Below are 20365 nucleotides of genomic sequence, written 5' to 3' on the forward strand. Positions count from 1 at the left end.
CAGAAAAAGAACTCTCAATCACAGTCCCGTCTCATGTTTCTGTGTGTAACATGAAAATCAATCCAAAATAAATAAAATAAAACGCAGCAAAATATTAAATGTAGCGGCATCTTATATTTTTTTTCTACATCGGAATTGTCAGCAAAAGTGCATTTTTGAAATAATAGCCGTAGAACATTCAGAATTTGATTCATGTCATAAAAGCGAGCGTTGGAATGCAATTTCTTAAAATATAGCTCCCAAATAAGGAAATTTCATAAAACCTATGAGTATTTTGCAAATAACTGTATCCCCTTGGACAACTCGTCTCGTAACAAACAAATTACTACTGAATTCAATTGATATCTTATCCCAACGGAATATGATTCAATTTCGTATGGATATTCGATCAAAAGTTGAGAGATTTTGCGTAATATTCTTTCAAAAGAAGTATTAAGATTGTGCACAGTACACAAAACTATTACTACGAAATGATACGATGAATTTACGAAAATGATACAATTTGTAAAATATTATATCAATTCTATCATTAAACCAAACAGCTGAACGTGGCTTATCAGTCTTTCTTAGACTGTTGGCTCTCTCTACCCTGCAAGGGATATACATACATACATACATAAAATCACGCCTCTTTCCCGGAGGGGTAGGCAGAGACTACCTCTATCCACTTGCCACGATCTCTGCATATTTCCTTCGCTTCATCCACATTCATAACTCTCTTCATGCAAGCTCGACGGTTTCGGGTACTTTTGACCTGACCCTTTACCAGAGGGATATAGACGTGATTATATGTAGTAAAATATGTTTCATTCTACTTCTTCTTGACTAGATTTCTGTTTCATTTCATCCGGCTTCGCACGGGTAGCATTTATAGTTATGAATCTTCCTCTTTCGAAAACCCCCTTTCCAATATTTCAAACGGGAACAAAATTCATCCACAACTTTCCGAGATTAGCGCATACATACAAACAGCGAAACACGGGGAACTTTACAACATGTTGTGAATTAATAAAGTATAGAAAACAGATCGATTAATTCTAAGTTTGGATATTTGTGAAGTTGACTTTGTCGAAGAAAATGCTGCAGTGCAGTTTGTTCTGCACTGACGCCTCGGAGGCGGCAGTAGACTTAGTTTTAAGTAATTTATTTGACATCAACTAATGTTGTGAAACCAAAAGATTTGACAAGTATTGAGCGATATGATAGTAACCTACAATAAAAAAAATTACTTGAAAACATCGCATTCGGTGGACATCAAGCTTGACAATTGTGTGGTTACTTGTTAGGAACGTGACATGGGGTACCTTGACGAGGGCATCGTTTGTGCAAACAGATCGGGATTCGAATCCACGAGTGTTCGTTGCTATGCCTCTTTAATGGTGTTGTTAGATTATGGAAGAAGTCATCTTGATAAGGATTCAAGATACACTTACAATAATAACCTTATGATAACGAGAGGAAGGCTTTTCTTTTCACTACTTATCAAAAAGTTCCCCGATCTCTGTCTGTATGTATGCTCTAATCTCGGAAAGTTTAAGACGAGGTTTGTTCATACATACATACATATAATCACGCCTATATCCCTTGCGGGGTAGATAGAGCCAACAGTCTTGAAAAGACTGACAGGCCACGCTCAGCTGTTTGGCTTAATGATAGAATTGAGATACACACGGCACATATATAACACACGGCAAATACATATATAATTAAGTAAGTACTTCATTAAATTCAAGTGTCAAGAAAATTCTTTAATACTTTGTCAAATTAATTCTAAGCCTATTTTTCTATCCAATTTACAAGTGTTTGTTAACCTACATCCCTCAGAAGTTGAATTTGTAAAGACCCCTCGACGTCCATTCACGAAATGCTGAAGATTCAATTAGAAAGAATTCCGTAGACACTGCCTGACGCGTGAATAGACAGCAGTAAATGAAATAATACCTACACATAAAAGTAACGCAAGTAATTCTCAGCTATTAAAATTATTTACTTTTAGTATACATACATACAAAGACATATTCACGTCCATATTCCTTGCGGGGAAGGCAGAGCTAATAGTCTTAAAAAGACTGATTGGCCACGTTCAGCTGTTTGGCTTAATGATAGAATTGAAATTCAAATAGTGACATCGGCTAAAAGAAGCATCACAAGTTTATAAGCCTATCCTTTAGTCGCCTTTTACGATATCTATGGTAATGAGAGGGAGTGGTCCTATTCTTTTTTTTTTTATTGGTGCCTAACGCGCTAATCTCAGGAACTACTGTTTTGAATTGAAAAATTATTTTTGTGTTGAATAGACCATTTATCGAGGAAGGCTATATTATATCACGCTGCAACTATTAGGAGCCAAGAAATAATGGAAAATGTGAAAAAACGGGAAAAATTATTCATCCTTGAGGGCTTCAATGATGCCCAAAATTACTGTTCCACGCGGACGAAGTTGCGGGCACAGCTAATATAGGATTAACATTCAAGACCCAGGCTTATCAGAGAAAGTTCCTTTTTCATCATGCTTAGGCGAGATTCGAACCCGGGACCTCCGTTTATAATATTTATAATAAATATTATAATATATATATATATATATATAATAATAAATATTTATAATAATTATTATTTTAACTAAAACTAAATTGACTAATTCGTATTTTAAGTAATATGATTCCATTTTTATTTAATCCCACACTTAAATACAACCTACCGTTGAATTATTTGATCTTCTTACAAAAATATAGTAAAAATATCGGCAAGTATCATCAACATCTCGTTTTAAAACTCTCGATTTAGAGAGTACTCGATAACCACTTGGAGCAATCGATTTTCGTGGTTATACGCGATGCTGAAAACAGAGCAGATTTTTTTTACATTTCATTTTATGTTATTTATATTTTAAAAGTTAGAATACTACTTTTTGTATAACATAATATTTTTCCAAATATTTGAATAAAGATCATGGTAAGTTCGTTCTTTTTTTTTTCAAATATTTGGTACGAATTCCCTTCCCGTGACATTGCTACTAGACACTGATATACCCTAGAATTTGTAAATAAAGCCACAGCCTAGTAAGTCCTACTCGAAACTTACTTTATAATGTACTAGAGGCCGCCCGCGACTTCGTCCGCGTGGAATCATTCCCGCGGGGACTACGGGATAAAAAGTAGCCTAAATGTTATTCCGGGTCTTCAGCTACCTACACACCAAATTTTATCCATACTGACATACTCACAAACTTTCGCATTTATAATATTAGAAGGATTATAGAGATAACTGAGACTATAATTTATAAAATTTAATGAAACAAAATTTGGTTTCGTAGATTTTAACACTCTCTGTGCCAAAACCCAAATGAGCCAGGAACTTGGAATATTAAAAAATGAGTAGAATAGACCACTTCTCGAAGCGAAGTTGAGGAGCGGCATTCTACTCGGTTGTGCAGCGGAATTATGTGCGCTGGAACGGCTCCTGATGTCATAGTTAGCTATTAAATTAGATTTATCATGGAATGCCTAACTCTTAAACGTCGAAATGTTTAATTTTTGTTATTTTACTAGCTGTGCCCGCGACTTCGTCCGCGTGGAATAGTTATTTTGGGCATCATTGAAGCTCTTAAGGATGAATAATTTTTCCCGTATTTTTTTTCACATTTTCCATTATTTCTTAGCTCCTTAAAGTTGCAGCGTGATGTTATATTGGATCTAACCCACCAGTACCCATAGCTCTACCAGACTTTTGGTCATACGAGCTGCTCTCGCGTTTGTCTTTACATACATACATAAAATCACGCCTCTTTCCCGGAGGGGTAGGCAGAGACTACCTCTTTCCACTTGCCACGATCTCTGCATATTTCCTTTGCTTCATCCACATTCATAACTCTCTTCATGTAAGCTCGGCGGTTTCGGGTACTTTTGACCTGCCCCTTTACCAGGACGTCCTTAATTTGATCAAGATATGTTCGTCTAGGTCTTCCCACTCCGACCTTTCCCTCCACACCCTCCATGTATATCTGCTTAGTCAACCTGTTTTCATTCATCCTCTCCACATGACCGAACCATCTCAACATACCCTTTTACTTGTCTTTACATTTGAATCATTTGACAAGAACTAAGAAGAAGGAAGATTCTATCGTTGAATAGTCCATAGTAGAAAAGTTAAGTCGAGGACACTTTTAAATGTGAAATATTTGGTACGAAACCTATTATTAAATAAATTAAATTAAATAATTTCTTTATGTCTGTACAACTTAGATCAAACATATACAAAGATACTGTCGGCGAATTACTGAAAACAAATAGTGCTGTTGGTCATCAGTCATCGAAGAAACCTTGTAGATTCCTCTAAGATAGTGCACCCTTTTTGACTCCCTAAAAATCTGAGGACAAGCTTGTAGATTCCCTAACACTTCTTGACTCCCTAAAAAAATCTTAGGACATCCATTCAACACAAACATCTGTGATTTTAACCAACTTTCAAGGGGAATAGTTAAATTTTCTTTTTCGAAAGAGTGGTTTGCAAACTCGCGCCCTAATGGAGCCGACCATTAAGCATTATTCGATCCCTAATTTGTCTACTTTCTAATTGTTCTTTCTCCAGAACTTCTGTTCTTTTATACATTTCACCGTATTTCCATCAATATATTAATTGTTAAAGTTTACCAATGCTGTTAAGAGATGATATACATACACATACATATAATCACGTCTTTATCCTTTGCGGGGTAGACAGCGCCAACAGTCTTGAAATTACTGACGGGCTACGTTCAAATGTTTGGCTTAATGATAGAATTGAGATTCAAACAGTGTCAGGTCGCTAGCCCATCGCCTAAAAGAAGAATCCCAAGTTTATAAGCCTATTCCTTAGTCGCCTATTACAACATCCATGGGGGAGAAATGGAGTGATCTATACTTTATATATTGTTTTGGTGTCGGAAATCACACGGCACAGGATAAAAATACAGAAGTACTAAATTAATTACTTTTGTTTTAATATTTGGAAAAAAAAAATATTGAGCTATCTTGCTGGTGATAATAATCACGATTAATGACTTGCAAATAACTTCAAATCAACCAATAAATTTTAAAGATAATTTTAATTGACTAAGTTAAAAAATTACGATTAATCATTCATTCGTTATCAGAGGGAAAGGCTAATAAGTTTGAGATTCTTACTGCAGCAACCAGTTAAATGTTGCATTTCAAATTTTTCAAGACTGTTGACTCTGTCTACCACGCAAAGAACATAGACGTGATTATATTTACGTATGTATGAAAAACAAAAAAAAATAAGTGCGAACGACGCTTGAAAAATCTGAAAGGATCGTTGCAAATGGAAATACATGGGTAATCTCTGTCTACCCCTGATAGATACATGCGTGAATTGTGTACATGTACTTACTATAAAGAGCACATTTATCAGCGAAACCTTTTTTTAAACTAACAAAAAAAAAACAAAACCCATAAACGTCACACCAAAATATAATACATAATTTGACGGTGTCATTGATAAAATCCGTTGTAATGGTGGAAAATTGAGCAAAAAAATAATCATTAAATTCACGTGGTAGTTGATGGAGGGTTATGGTTACCCGTACCTCCCCACTTTTCCCCCGGCGGGACATATGGAGGGGGAGTATCCTGACCATGGCGATGGCTTCGGGGATTACTATGGGATGTCCGTTTTGAAAGACGACAGAGATATTGGGAGAAGGTTAATTGAAAATATATTTGAGTAGATTACAGGATTTATTGTTTACTAGAGGCCGCCCGCGACTTCGTCCGCGTAGAATCAATCTCGTGGGAACTCCGGGATAAAAAGTAGCCTATATGTTAATCTGGGTCTTCAGTAATCAGTTAAGTAGTTTTTGCGTGAAAGAGTAACAAACATCCATACTGACATACTAACAACTTTCGCATTTATAATATTAGTAGGATGTTTTACATACATGTAATAACGTATCCCTTGCGGGGAAGACAGAGCTAGCAGTCTCGAGAGACTGAAAGACCGTATTCAGTAGTTTGGCTTAATAGATAGAATTGTCATTCAAATAGTGACGGCGAGCCAATCGCCTAAAAGAACATTCCTATCCCTTAGTCGCTTTTTATGATAGGAAAGAGATGGAGTGGTCCTATCCTACGACACATCTTAACGTCTACTTAATATTATAGTGACGTGCTCAATTACTTAGAATTATCAATTATCGAACTTACTTCGAACCTAACTAAATCTGTGTTATTTGTTTCGTATATAGTTATTATTGATGCCGTGTGGTTGCCGACACAAATACAAAAAAGAATAGGACCACTCCATCTCTTTCCCATGGATGTCGTAAAAGGCGACTAAGGGATAGGCTTACAAACTTGGGATTCTTTTTTTAGGCGATGGGCTAGCAACCTGTCACTATTTGAATATCAATTCTATCATTAAGCCAAACAGCTGAACGTGACCTATCAGTCTTTTCAAGACGGTTGGCTCTGTCTACCCCACAAGGGATATAGACGTGATCATATGTATGTATGTAATTATTTATTATTCATTTCAGACCAAGCCGTTCAAATCATCGAAGCCGAAGGACTTTTGTACTCGACGATTCGAGGTCACGAAGCAATGGTACCAAATCGCAGTCAAGGTCACATACCAGGTCGCGAAGTCACAGCGGCACCCGGTCAGTCAGTCAGAATAAAGAACTGACGTTCAAGGAGCCAAGTTTCTTGGACGCTTTCAGAGTGTTGTACATAACGCGTAAGTAATTTTGATCATAATCATTTATTCATTCCTTGAATATGGTTACAATATGGGTACCTATATATCTGCCTACTCCTCCGAGAAAGAGGCGTGATTTTATGTATGTATGTATGTATTATTTAGTGCCGTGTGGTTCCCGGTAAAAATACAAAAACGAATAGGACCACTCCATCTCTTTCCCATGGATGTCGTAAAAGGCGACTAAGGGATAGGCTTACAAACTTGGAATTCTTTTTTAGGCGATGGGCTAGCAACCAGTCACTATTTGAATCCCATTTCTATCATTAAGTCAAATTGCTGAACGTGGCCTGTCAGCCTTTCAAGATTGCTGGCTCTGTCTACCCGGCAAGGGATATAGACGTGATTATATGGATGGATGGACAATTTTAAACGCAAAGCTTACTCATCATATCTTTAATGAAATTCTCATTTCAGCAAGTAGAGCCCAAAGGAGTACCACCCGTTATCTGGCCACAAAGAAACGCCAAGATAAAATTCAGGAAATCCTCAAGAGCGACGGCCTAGGGTCCAAACGGTGGCTGTTCTATCCCCGATCCCAAATCCGAGCTGATGAGGAAACCCCTGAAGCGAGACCTGTTCCTGGAACACGCGATAATTGCGATCAGAGAATTAAAATTGATGGAGAATTCTTCAGGAAATACAAGAGGAAGAACAAAGTTGACAGCGACGCGCCTATAGCGAAGCTTAGGAGATGGGAGTTGATACTGTATAAAAAACTAGGGTTCATACAAGCTGTTTAGTCTTTTTTTTAGCTGTAATTTAATGTTTTGTCGAATATAGTTTATGTGTAATTACGAGTTTACTCTTATTTACATACATATATAGGTACATGGTCACGTCTATATCCCTTGCGGGGTAGACAGAGCCAACAGTCTTGAAAAGACTGAATGGCCAAGTTCAGATATTTGGCTTAATGATAGAATTGAGATTCAAACAGTGACAGGTTGCTAGCCCATCGCCTTAAAAAAACTTTGTAAGTGTATCCCTTAGTCGTTTTTACGACATCCATACTTTTTTGTATTGGTGCCGGGAACCACACTCTTATTTAATTAAATTTATTTGCACGACTTTAGAGAGTTCCGCAAAAAGTTGATTGTTGTTGCACTTTCCCATTAACATACATACATAGGTACTTAAACGCCACGATTTCTGCAAACTTCTTTCGCTTCATTCACATTCATAACTCTCTTCATGCAAGCTCGCCGGTTTCGGGTACTCTTGACCTGACCTTTTGTTAGGACGTCCTTGTACGTAATACTAGATATATCACACACATAACGGCAATTGTGCCGTGTGGTTCCCGGCACCATTACAAAAAATAATAGGACCACTGCATCTCTTTCCCATGGATGTCGTAAAAGGCGACTATGGGATAGGCTTATAAACTTGGGATTCCTCTTTTAGGCGAAGGGCTAGCAACCTGTCATTATTTGAATCTCAATTCTATCATTAAGCCAAATAGCTGAACGTGGCCATTCAGTCTTTTCAAGACTGTTGGCTCTGTCTACCCCGCAAGGGATATAGACGTGACCATATGTATGTACATATGTATGTATGTATCACACACATCTTTATCCTTTACAGGTTTCAAAACAAAATCTCTCGTAGTACTCGATTCTGTCAAAAATTAATGTGCCTGGCGTTACTTGCCTCACTGCAGGATTCCCAGTATTACGCTTAGCAGTCCCAGGTTCCCGCTCTATTCCCAATTTTCCCAGTTTCCAGCGGTATGTCTATTTTCCGCGCCATAACTCTACAATTCGGTACCAATTTAAAAGTTTCCCTGCTCTTGACGGACCATTAGTTTTATACTGCAACTAGCTTTTACCTTCTGCTTCGCTTGCGCGAATTTAGCGTCACCTACAAACGCATACAGGTTTTTAGCATATCCCATAGGAACTATAGTTTTTAACTTAATGAAAAGTACCTTATTTTCTTCTCGAGACTCTTAATTATATATACGCTAAATTTCAAGAAGATAAGTTCAGAATAACGCATGAAATAGACTTGCTTTCGCATTTATAATATTTTGTTACAAGCTAAAGCCTTTAATTTCGTTCGTATCAAAGATTCTAAAACTTAGATATTTAAAAATTGGCGAATGTCTGTTGTATACAAAAGCACTGTTATTCATTCTGTGGTATTAAATTTTACTGAACAAAAAGAATGCCGTGTGGTTCCCGGCACCAATACAGAAAAGAATAGGACCACTCCATCTCTTTCCCATGGATGTCGTGAAAGGCGACTAAGAGATAGGCTTACAAACTTGGGATTCTTTTTTAGGCGATGCGTTAGCAACCTGTCACTATTTGAATCTCAATTCTATCATTAAGCCAAATAGCTGAACGTGGCCATTCATTCTTTTTAAGACTGTTAGCTCTGTCTACCTCGCAAGGGATACAGACGTGACATACATATGTATGTATGTAACAAAAATAATTTGTTCGTAACAATATTTGTAAAGAACACTCATTAAATGTCGGGCATTAAATAATGATGGACATTAAAAAACAAATTAAGTCTCCCCTAGACTTGAAACAATCAATTTTATGAAGACATAGTGCTTTGCGTGTCAAAAACGCATTGTATGTACACAAAAATAAAAAATAAAAAGGCCAAGCGCGAGTCGGTCTCGCGCACGAATTGGTTCCATACCTTCATCACGTTTGTTACCTCAATATTTATTTATTATAGTCGCGTTTCTAGCTGTTTATTAAAATCGACCAAAACATTGCTAAAAAAAATTCGTTTGTTGTTTTGTTTATAATACATTTTTTGTGTAAATTTCAACTTTTTAGCTTTCACGATTTATGAGATACAGCCTGGTGACAGACAAAGCGGAGACTTGTAATAGGGTCATACATACATACATATAATCACGTCTATATCCCTTGCGGGGTAGACAAAGCCAACTGTCTTTAAATGACTGATAGGCCACGTTCAGCTGTTTGGCTTTAAGATGGAATTGAGATTCAAATAGTGACATGTTGCAAGCCCATCGCCTAAAAGAAGAATCCCATGTTTATAAGCCTATCCCTTAGTCGCCATTTACGACATCCATGGGAACGAAATGGAGTGGTTCTTTCCTTTTTTTTTATTGGTGCCGGGAACCACACTGCACAATAATAGGGTCATGTTTTTACTTTTTAGGTACGGAACCCTAAAACCTAGTGTGGATAAACGGAAACAATTATTATGAAAAACTGTGGGGTTGCCATATTGATTTGTAATAATAAAACCCTACGACTGCGACTTCGTTCGCCGTAAAAATTCACTTTATAATCACAATATAAGAATGAATAGGACCACTCCATTTCTTTACATGGATGTCGTAAAAGGTGACTGAGGGATAGGTTTTTAAATATGGGCTTCTTATAAGCGATGGGCTAGCAACCTGTCACTGTTTGAATCTCAATCTTCTGGGTCTGTCTACTCCGCAAGGGATATAGACGTGATTATATGATTGAATGAATGTGTACAAAAAGGTGACCCCCTTTTTGCCCCCTTAGGTGGGTATAATTTTTTTATACCAGTATTTCAGTTTGACCAATCCTAACTGATCTGAGAAAACCGTTTTAAAATCGGAGTAATAATTTCCGCGCGATGCCATTATTAATGAGTCTGTTTCATAGAGGGTAGGCAGAGACTACGTCTTTCCACTTACCACGATCCCTGCACACTTCTTTCGCTTCATACACATTCATTAGTCTTCATGCAAGCTCGTCGATTTCGGGTACTCTTGACCTCATCTTTCGCCAGGAATGGTCAGGTTAAAAGTATTCCAATGTTAGAATAGAATAGAAAAGAATAGATTTATTATCAAAATTGGATACAAGGTATCACTTATTGACGTCACATCACTTAAATCTAATTATATCTACTACCGCTTCCAAAGCGCATGTGTAAAAGCAGCGGCGGAACAAACTACACTGCAACATTTACATCGGACGTCAATTTACAAAATAGATTTACTTTTAAGTCTAAGTATTTTTTTACGTTTCGTTACCACAATTTATTACATATCAGTGTCAGTTTCAAACGTAGATATATTATTATTCTGAGTTAAAACTCTAGACTAGATATAATTTCTGACTATCCACCTGCATCCAACAGGTTCGACCCGCAGTTCGAATTTATCTCACTATTATACAACTGCACGGCCATTACATTCGAAAACACAGACATAAATCGAAATAGATTCCGCAATTATGCCTGTGGTTCCCGGTACCAATTAAAAAATGGAATAGTACTACTCCTACTCTTTCCCGTGGATGTCGTAAAAGGGATAGGCTTATTAACTTGAGAATCTTCTTTTAGGCGATGGGCTAGCAACCTATCACTATTTGATTCTCAATTCTATCATTAAGCCTAACAGCTGAAGATCCTTTCAATCAGTCTTTTAAAGACTGTTAGCTCTGTCTACATCGCAAGGGATAAAGACGTGATTATTTGTATGAATGTGGATTCCGCAATTGGATTTGTCGTGCCAAATCGCGTGGCAAGAGGGTGACAAATAGATGTCTATGCGAAAACGTTGCATTTAAGTATACATAATTAGTTTTGGGACATCGTTTATTAAATTACAGATTCAAGTTCCCTTTTCTGGGCTATATATATTAGTTCGCTGAGGGAAAACATCGTAGGAAACGTGCAAATCAACTGGATGTGTTATTTTTTTAAAGATTTTTCACGAGATGTTTTTGGCAGATATGCAAAAAAAGAATTTCGAAATGCAGGTAGAATTGCACTATCTATTTTAATCTATGTCTGTTTTCGGGAGTTAGAACCGCGTTAGGTGCCAAGACCAAGACGCTGGGTGCAGCACGTTCATTTTTGGAGTGTTTTAAGTGGCTCTAAAATATTATATCTTTTCAAAAGATTTCTTCGTGGTTTTTTTTCTGCGATCTAGTGAAAGATCGATAAAAGAGGAGACCCTACCCCGAACAGCCTGAATGTAAAAATAAATGTGAATATAGCTAAAATTGCCGTGTGGTTCCCGGCACCAATACAAAAAAAATTGGACCACTCCATCTCTTTCCCATGGATGTCGTAAAAGGCGACTAAGGGATTCGTACAAACTTGGGATTCTTATTTAGGCGGTGGGCTAGCAACCTATTACTATTTGAATCTCAATTCTAACATTAAGCCAAATAGCTGAACGTGGCTAATCAGTCTTTTCAAGACTGTTGGATCTGTCTACCCCGCAAAGGGATACAGACGTGACTATATGTATGTATGTAATATAGCTAAAAAGTACCTACTCAGGGGACGTTGTCAGTGGGAAGATGTGCTCTCTGCCTACCCCTCAAGGAATGAGGCGTAATCGATTCCTATCACATAAAGTGCGCAGTGAAACGAAAATGCGGGACTTATTTGAAGCTACGAAAATGCAAGTAATCACTTAAAAAACTCGGCTCTTTTAAGTGGAATGCAAACGCACAAAAATTGAACGCTACCCCTCCCTGGGGAACTCAAAATATAAACTGTTTCCGTGTTCTCTATGTAGACTTTTGTGTACGTACTAACTTGATGTTTATTTTACTTTGTACCTACAGAATCAAATTCATTCGCCAATACATAATTATTATCTTTAAATACACAAGATATGTATGTTTGTGAGGTATTGTTTAACTCATTGTAAACGGAGACATTCATACATACAATAATGACGTCCATTTCCTTTGCGGGGTAGACATAGCCAACAGTCTTGAAAAAACTGATTGGCCACGTTCAGGGCTTAATGATAGAATTGAGATTCAAATGTGTGTGACAGGTTGCTAGCTCATCACCTAAAACAACAATTTTATAAGCCTATACCTTAGTCGCCTTTTACGACATAAATGTGAAAAATATGGTCCTATTCTTTTTTATATTATTGCCGGGAACCACATTACGTTATTATATAACTCATTATTAATATAAAATATTTAAATTTTTTTTTCATATCTGGTGGTGGTAAATAGGTAAGGGTACTATTCTATTGCATTTATACCAGTTTTTAATAGTTCCACTGTTTAATATTGTATCTAATTCTTTAACTATACCCAATTTGACCCGAAACCGAGCTTGCATGAAGAGAGTCATGAATGTGGATGAAGCGAAAGAAGTATGATGAGATCTACATCTCTCCACTTGCCACGATCTATACAATACTCTATCTATCAATATAATACTCTATCTATACGATAGAAGGTACCTTCTACCTACCCCTTCGGGAATAAGGCGCGATTTTATGTATATACGAATTCATCGATTAGACATGTACTGAACAGATACACAAAAACGTCCACCATCAAACTACACATTAGACAATGACATTATAAATTAAAGAAAGCACTTTCACTGGGGAAAAAAACGTAGCTAAAATCCACTTGGCAGAATTAATGATAGCATATCTACCACCCGTTGTGACCCTTTTAATGGCGCAAATAAAAACATTGCAACTTCACACTTGATTAGTTACCAACACAAAACAGCGATGGTACAGAATTATATAGCTGTGGTCCGCGTGGAACAATTATTTTGGGCATCATTGAAGCCCTCAAGGATGAATAATTTTACAAAACTGCAAGTTAATGATAGTCCTGTAAAATTTATCCTTACACTAATTTTCTGCATGTATTCTTACAATTTCAAGCAAAACTACAAAAAAAGTAGATAATTATTAAAACGCACATTTTCAAAACTTTATCTCTGGCTTGTTCTGTGAACCCTTTCGCCTAATGCGTTTAGTTAAATGACCCCAAAATCGTTAAAAGTGCCCCATTTGAAGTGAATCGGCAAAATTTATGTCGCATTTTTTGCAACTTGGTAGCATTTGATGAAAACTGTGTTTTGCCTTAAGTAGAATAATTTTATTGTTTTCCTTGAAGAAATAAACAACATTCTATTTACTGGCACAATAAATATGAAATTAATTGACCCACCCTAATTGAATTAAGGCTGATTATAGAATACTAGCTGTGCCCGTGACGTCGTCCGCGTGGAATAGTTATTTTGGGCATCATTGAACCCCTTAATAATGAATGATTTTCCCCGTTTTTTTTTTCATATTTTCCATTATTTCTTTGCTCCTTGTAGTTTCAGCGTAATGTTATATAGCCTAAAGCCTTCCTAGATAAATTGTCTATTCAACGTAAAAAGAATTTTTCAATTCGAACCAGGAGTTCCTGAGATTAGCGCGTTTAAACAAACTAACTCTTCAGCTTTTTAATATTAGTATAGATATTAAGCAGAAATATATCGTATATATTATTGGTATTCATACATTTGTTTGAAACAGAACCAAAATTAGATGATACAAGGTTTACATGAGAGCCTTTATGCTCCTTTGGAAGCGGTAAATACACGGAGTAAAAAAATATAGATGTGACTTTTGCGATGTAAGACTATCTGTTTTCTCTTTCTTAAAAAAATATTATAATTAATTGTACTTTGAAACAGGACCACTCCATCTTTTTAGGATATCGTAACAAAAGCGACTTAAAGGGATATTATGGCAATAAATATTATTATCACGTCTTAATAGCATAAACAAAATTAAGGTGAAAATAAATCGTAAACTTGACAAATTACATAGATGGACTAAGACTTGAAGTTCAAAACTTGTGTTACGATATACTAACTCAACGATACTATATTTTATAATAAATACTCATATCAATAAACATCCAAGACTCAGGCAATAAAAATAACAATTCATTGAGAAAAAAAAAATTTTTTTTCCTCGTTACCAGACTTGCAGCTTGGAAGCTGGCGCTAGATAAATGTCCGCGTATTTTCTTATTTGCCTTTTAAAACAACATAGGAAAGAGATGGATTGATTCCATTCTAAAGTTCCGTTAACCACACATCACATGAAAATGATTACTTCTAGATACTATACATCTATGTCACTCGGATATTCCCTGAGGTAATTTGGATGCAGAGTTGAAGAAGTTCTGTGCATACAGCACTATGGGGGAACTATTTGGAATATGTGCTTGTACTACTTAATAGCCACCTTGAGGGCATGAGTAAATTCACGTGTCGATATATAAGGGTTGTTATAATTTATGGTTACCTTAAAATTTAATTGTAAGTTTGGGAATAAATTTAAGGCGACAGTGTTCTAATTTTGAAACTTTATTTGATAGTATAATTAATGTTTTTGTCATGTGAAACGACAAATAGTCTGTGTCTTAATAATAAGAAACAGGTTACTTTGATAAAATCGATGTGGCTAAAATAGATGTCGTAACTTGAATTTATCGAGGAAGGCTTTAGGCTATATAACATCACGCTTCAAATAATGAAAAATGTGAAAAAAAAAAACGGGGAAAATTATTCACCCTTGAGGGCTTTAATGATGCCCAAAATAACTATTCCACGCGGACGGAGTCGCGGCCAGTTAGCTAAAAATAAAATCACACGACGCTATTAGTAAAAAACAGCGGAAAACCTAACCATAGTCCAAAAGTCCAAAAAAATTGTTAAGTACCCCTGCAAAGGTGATGAGGAATTTCAGATATGAGACGTTTCGTGCAAAAACCTGACTATACGGGTCAGTCATTTGTTCCATTCAACAAGTCCGAACCAAGTAAGTTGAAGACTTGTTTTATGCAATACTAATTTAATGGTGATTTTTAAGTACAAAACATTCAGTACATACATACATTACTACTTATAATCACGTCTATATCCCTTGTGGGGTAGACAGAGCCAACAGTCTTTGAAAGACTGATAAGCCACGTTCAGCTGTTTGTTTTAATTAAAGAAGAATCTCAAGTTTGTAAGCCTTTCCCGTAGTCGCCTTTTACGACATCCATGGGAATGAGACGGAGTGGTCCTATTCTTTGAAGTGGTTTTTTATTGGTGCCTGGAACCACACGACACATTCAGACCCAAGTTAAAGTTTGTATTTTGCTATGGGATTTGAATCCCGGACGTGATATCTGAAATGCAAGTTCACAGCTACGCCACAGATGTCCACAAAATAATGTTATGCCTTTTTTTTATATTACTCAACAACGTAACCTGTTTATATTGCCATTCACAAATACAATTTAATCACAAATGGGCCTACCACATCCCTTTGCCCGGAGCGTGGTTTAAATTGGACAAAATTATTGCCATACCTAAAGTTAGGAATTTGGCAGGCGGTGATAAATATGTTATTTCGCTCTTCATAATTAAATTTATTAATGTGTCCCAGAGTTTTTGAACTTAGAACTTATATTAAATAACTAGCTTTCCCCCGCGACTCCGTCCGCGCGGATGTCGGTCTTCGCGTAGATGGTTTATTTCTCCATTTTATTTTCAGTCTGGTCAATTTAGACCAAAAAATAGGAATGAAGCTACATTAATTCCCATCAAGCTGAAAATGAGTATAATTGTTTAAAACACAATCAAAAGCATTATTTCAAAATTTCCCATGATTCCGGTTTAAGGAAAAAAATTACCCAAGGTCAAAGGTAAGAAAATGGGATTTTCACGATTTTCTTCAAAACGGTAAGTTTTATAGGAAAATTACCTAAGACATAGATTGTAGATCATAAAGATATCTATAAAAAGGAATCAATATTTTTTTTCAATAAAGCTACCGTTTCTGAGATATTACGATGCAAAAAGTTGCAAGCGTCATAATATGCATAAGCACGTCTCGTATACTCTATGTAGCAGTAATATATGTAAAAATATTGTTCTGTCGGTAATTTTAACTTGAATTCAAAATATAAAATATACATAAGTATAATGAAACCCAGTCCCTTCATTTATACTGTAGTGAAACCCTGAGACAACATCTGTCTCTCTGTTTAATTGTGTACGTGGCTAGGGTCGTATAGCTGCTTTATCTCAGAATGCTCAACACATGAAATACCGTTAATAGTTGTCCTTGCGGGGATACCGTTGTCGGCTATGGACACCACGGCCTCTCATGCCCTAGGAGTGCCGGCCGTTTAGGGCGCCATGCCGCCCTAAATGATATAATCCTCCTAGAACCAAACGGTCTGGCTCGGGATGATGCCAAGAGACCGGATGGTATGACTTTGGTACCCTGGAGATTGGGGCGGCCTTTGGTGTGGGATGCTACTTGTGTCGACACACTTGCGCCGTCTCATCTTCAGGTTACTAAATCTAAGGCCGTTTTGCTTCAAATGAGGCAAAAAACCTCAAAAGGTGCAAATATGTAGTTATCGGGATCAAAGTTTACATCAGATGGCAAGTGCGATAGTGATATTGAAAGGAGAGTGAACGCGGGGAACATGGTGAATGGAGCTTTGCATGCCTTTATGAGCAGTCAGAAACTATCCAAAAAGGCTCGACTGGCTGTGCTGTGCACAGGGGCGTGTTGGTCCCGACATTAATGTATGGGAGTGAAAGTTGGGTATGGCAAAAGAAGCACGAAAGCAGAATAAATGCAGTGGAAATGAGAGCGTTAAGGAGTATGTTGGGTGTGAAATTGAGTGACCGGATAAGGAACAGTGTGATAAGGGAATGTTGTGATGTGAAAGAAGATGTAGTTACAGGAATAGAAAAGGGTATGTTGAAATGGTTCGGTCATGTGGAGAGGATGAATGAAAACAGGTTGACTAAGCAGATATACATGGAGAGTGTGGAGGGAAAGGTCGGGGTGGGAAGACCTAGACGATCATATCTTGATCAAATTAAGGACGTCCTGGTAAACTGTCAGGTCAAAAGTACCCGAAACCGCCGAGCTTGCATGAAGAGAGTTATGAATGTAGATGAAGCAAAGGAAGTATGCAGGGATCGTGGCAAGTGGAAAGAGGTAGTCTCTGCCTACCCCTCCGGGAAAGAGGCGTGATTTTATGTATGTATGTAGTTATCGGTAATATCTATACTTTTGAACCTTTTGGGGTAGAAACTCTGGGACCGGGGGGCCTATCTGCCCATCAGCTTTTCCGACAAATGTCGAAAAAGCTAATTGAGGTATATCTTGACCGGAGGGCTGGAAATTATCTGGCTCAGAGAATCAGCATTGCCATTCGAATTGGCAATGCTGCCAGCCTTATGCAAGGACTGTACAATTTATAAATTAAATTTTAGTTTGTAGTCATCTTTTTTCTTTCTTTTTATAAGTAGCTTTAGTTTTAATTTGATTATTGCATTGAATTTGATAATTATAACCTCTATTATTGTCCTAAGATGATTTTCTTCACTTAGGGTTATTCTATTTTTTTTTTAATTATAAATACGAAAGTTAGTCTTGAGTGCCACTGCGTAGTGAAAACACGTGTTTATTCTAACCTATTTCAGACTTTTTCAAGTTTAATAATAAAAATGTAAAAAAAAAACGCGCTAATAGTACACTACCTCAGAGGTGGCAAGGAAACGGATGCATATTATGACGCTTGCAACTTTTTGCATCGTTATATCACAGAAACGGTAGCTTTGTTGAAAAAAATTATTGATACCTTTTTTATAGATAACTTTATGATCTACAATTTATGTCTGAGGTAATTTTCCGATTTGAAAAACTTACCGTTTTAAAGAAAATTGCGATACACCCATTTTTTACCTTTGACCGTGAGTAAATTTTTTTCCTTAAACCGGAATCATGGGGAATTTTGAAATAATGCTTTTGATTGTGTTTTAAATAATTATACTCATTTTCAGCTTGATGGGAATTAATGTAGCTATGAAGTATTTTTTTCATAGTAATTAGTAGCGGCCCGCTTGTGCAGCAAACGGTTCAAGCCAAAGCCGACTTTAGGCGCTACAGGTTACGGCGCTAAATCCACTGCGGGTAACGCAACGTGTGTTCGCGGTTCTACAGAACAACGTCTATGAATAAACTGAAAAATTAAGATTTTTTTTTCTTCGTATTTTTTCGGGATAAAAAGTATCCTATTTTACGCCCAGGATAATAAGGTATAATTATACCAAGTTTCATCAAAATCGAACCGTTAGTTTTCACGTGATGCCTGAACATACAGACAGACAGACAAAAATTTTTTTAATCACATTTTTGTGTTTGGTATCGATCCAGTAACACCCCCTGCTATTTATTTTTTCAATATTTTTAATGTACAGAATTGACCTTTCTACAGATTTATTATATGTATAGATATAGATTTAATAAAACAGTATTCATAATAATATATGCATTTTTAAGTACGAGAAATAAGTCATTCATCCATATAATCACCTCTATATCCCTTGCGGGGTAGACAGAGCCAGCGGTCTTGGAAGGATTACAGGCCACGTTCAGCTGTTAGGCTTAATGATAGAATTGAGATTCAAATAAGTTGATAAAATTGAGGTTGCTAGGTCATTGCGTCTTCGGTAAAAAAAAATTAAGTATTAAAATAAATAAGTAATAAATAAACTTTTTTTTTAAAAACCCCAAGGCGCCTGGATCTAGAGATTTGAAATTTGATCTGTAGACTCCATAATGTGGTCTATGGGTGCACAAATAAAGGCATTTTCCAAAGATCCTACATAGGTACCTACATTTTAAAATTCTTCAAAATCAGACCACCGGTTCGAAACTTTAAATTGCGTTTAATTAATAACAATTAGACATATTAGTAAATAATAGGTAATAACCTACACACGCACGTTGCGCTAAAAATGTATTATCGCCCAAGTTGGTTGGTAGGATTTTTTCGATTTAATGGGTTAGTCAGGTTTTTGCACGGCTTCCGCAACCTTGGCAGGAGAACCACACCCTAATTAGCATCACGTTTACACATCCAGTTGCCTAGACATGTTAGTAGGTTTCCTCACGATGTTATTTTTCTCTACCCTAACTCACATTTCCTACTACACTACTAAAAATCACGCGACTTAAACCACAATGTTTCTAAGTAGTCCACAAAGCCCCTATAAACTTTTGTTTTATGCTTCGCAAAACAAAATTGGGATGAAATCATTAATTTGTTTGTTTATTATCCTAAACGGTGAAATTTAACTAAAACTTCAGCTAACGAGGAGTTATTAGTTCAAAGATTGAGCAATTTTGCCTGACCCCGCCGGAATTACCGGAGTCTAAGGGGATCGGGGTTTTATCAGCTTTTAAATTTAAAAGTAACCGCTTGAAAAGTAACCTATGTTCTTCTCCGTACCCCACACTTTTTGTATTAAATTTATTTTTTGTGATCTGTTCAATAGTTTTGAAGAGAACGACGAACAAACAAACATACTTTTACATTTATAATATTAGTATGTATATAGATCATAGATTTATATATAGTTATAGTCACGTCTATATATCTTGCAGCGTCTACGCTGCAGAGCCAAAGACTGATAGACCACGTTTAGCTTAATGGTAGAATTGATTCCGATAGACAGGTTGTTAGCCCATCGCCTAAAAAATTACTCCCAGGATTATAAGCCAATAGAAAGAGATTTATTGATCCTATTCTTTTTTATAGATATTAGTGCCGGGAACCACACGACACCTATCATAGATTTATTGTGAGTGTAATCATATTAAAACTAAAAATTATTCAATAATAATAAAGTTGCTTCACTTCAAAGGTGATAAATGTTCTAATATACTTACTCGTAACAAGCAAACTTCTTATCAGTTGTTTGAAAAATTAAGAGCCGTGTTTAGGCCGGCTCCTCGCATATTTGATTCAAATAACTTTCAACTTTGAAC

The 20365-nt window shown here is 36.5% G+C and overlaps 1 protein-coding gene across 1 annotated transcript; it reads left to right on the plus strand.

Moving 5' to 3' along the window:
• Nucleotides 1–5551: 5551 nt before the first annotated feature.
• Nucleotides 5552–7499, plus strand: LOC106143677 (uncharacterized). The gene is made up of 3 exons (XM_060947349.1): nt 5552–5703; nt 6536–6735; nt 7174–7499. Exons 1-3 carry the CDS (start codon nt 5564–5566, stop codon nt 7497–7499), a joined length of 666 nt encoding a protein of 221 aa, XP_060803332.1. The 5' UTR covers nt 5552–5563.
• The last annotated feature ends 12866 nt before the right edge of the window (nt 7500–20365 follow it).

This window comes from Amyelois transitella, chromosome 2 (genome assembly GCF_032362555.1).
Source record: "Amyelois transitella isolate CPQ chromosome 2, ilAmyTran1.1, whole genome shotgun sequence".
Taxonomy (NCBI): Eukaryota; Metazoa; Arthropoda; class Insecta; order Lepidoptera; family Pyralidae; genus Amyelois; species Amyelois transitella.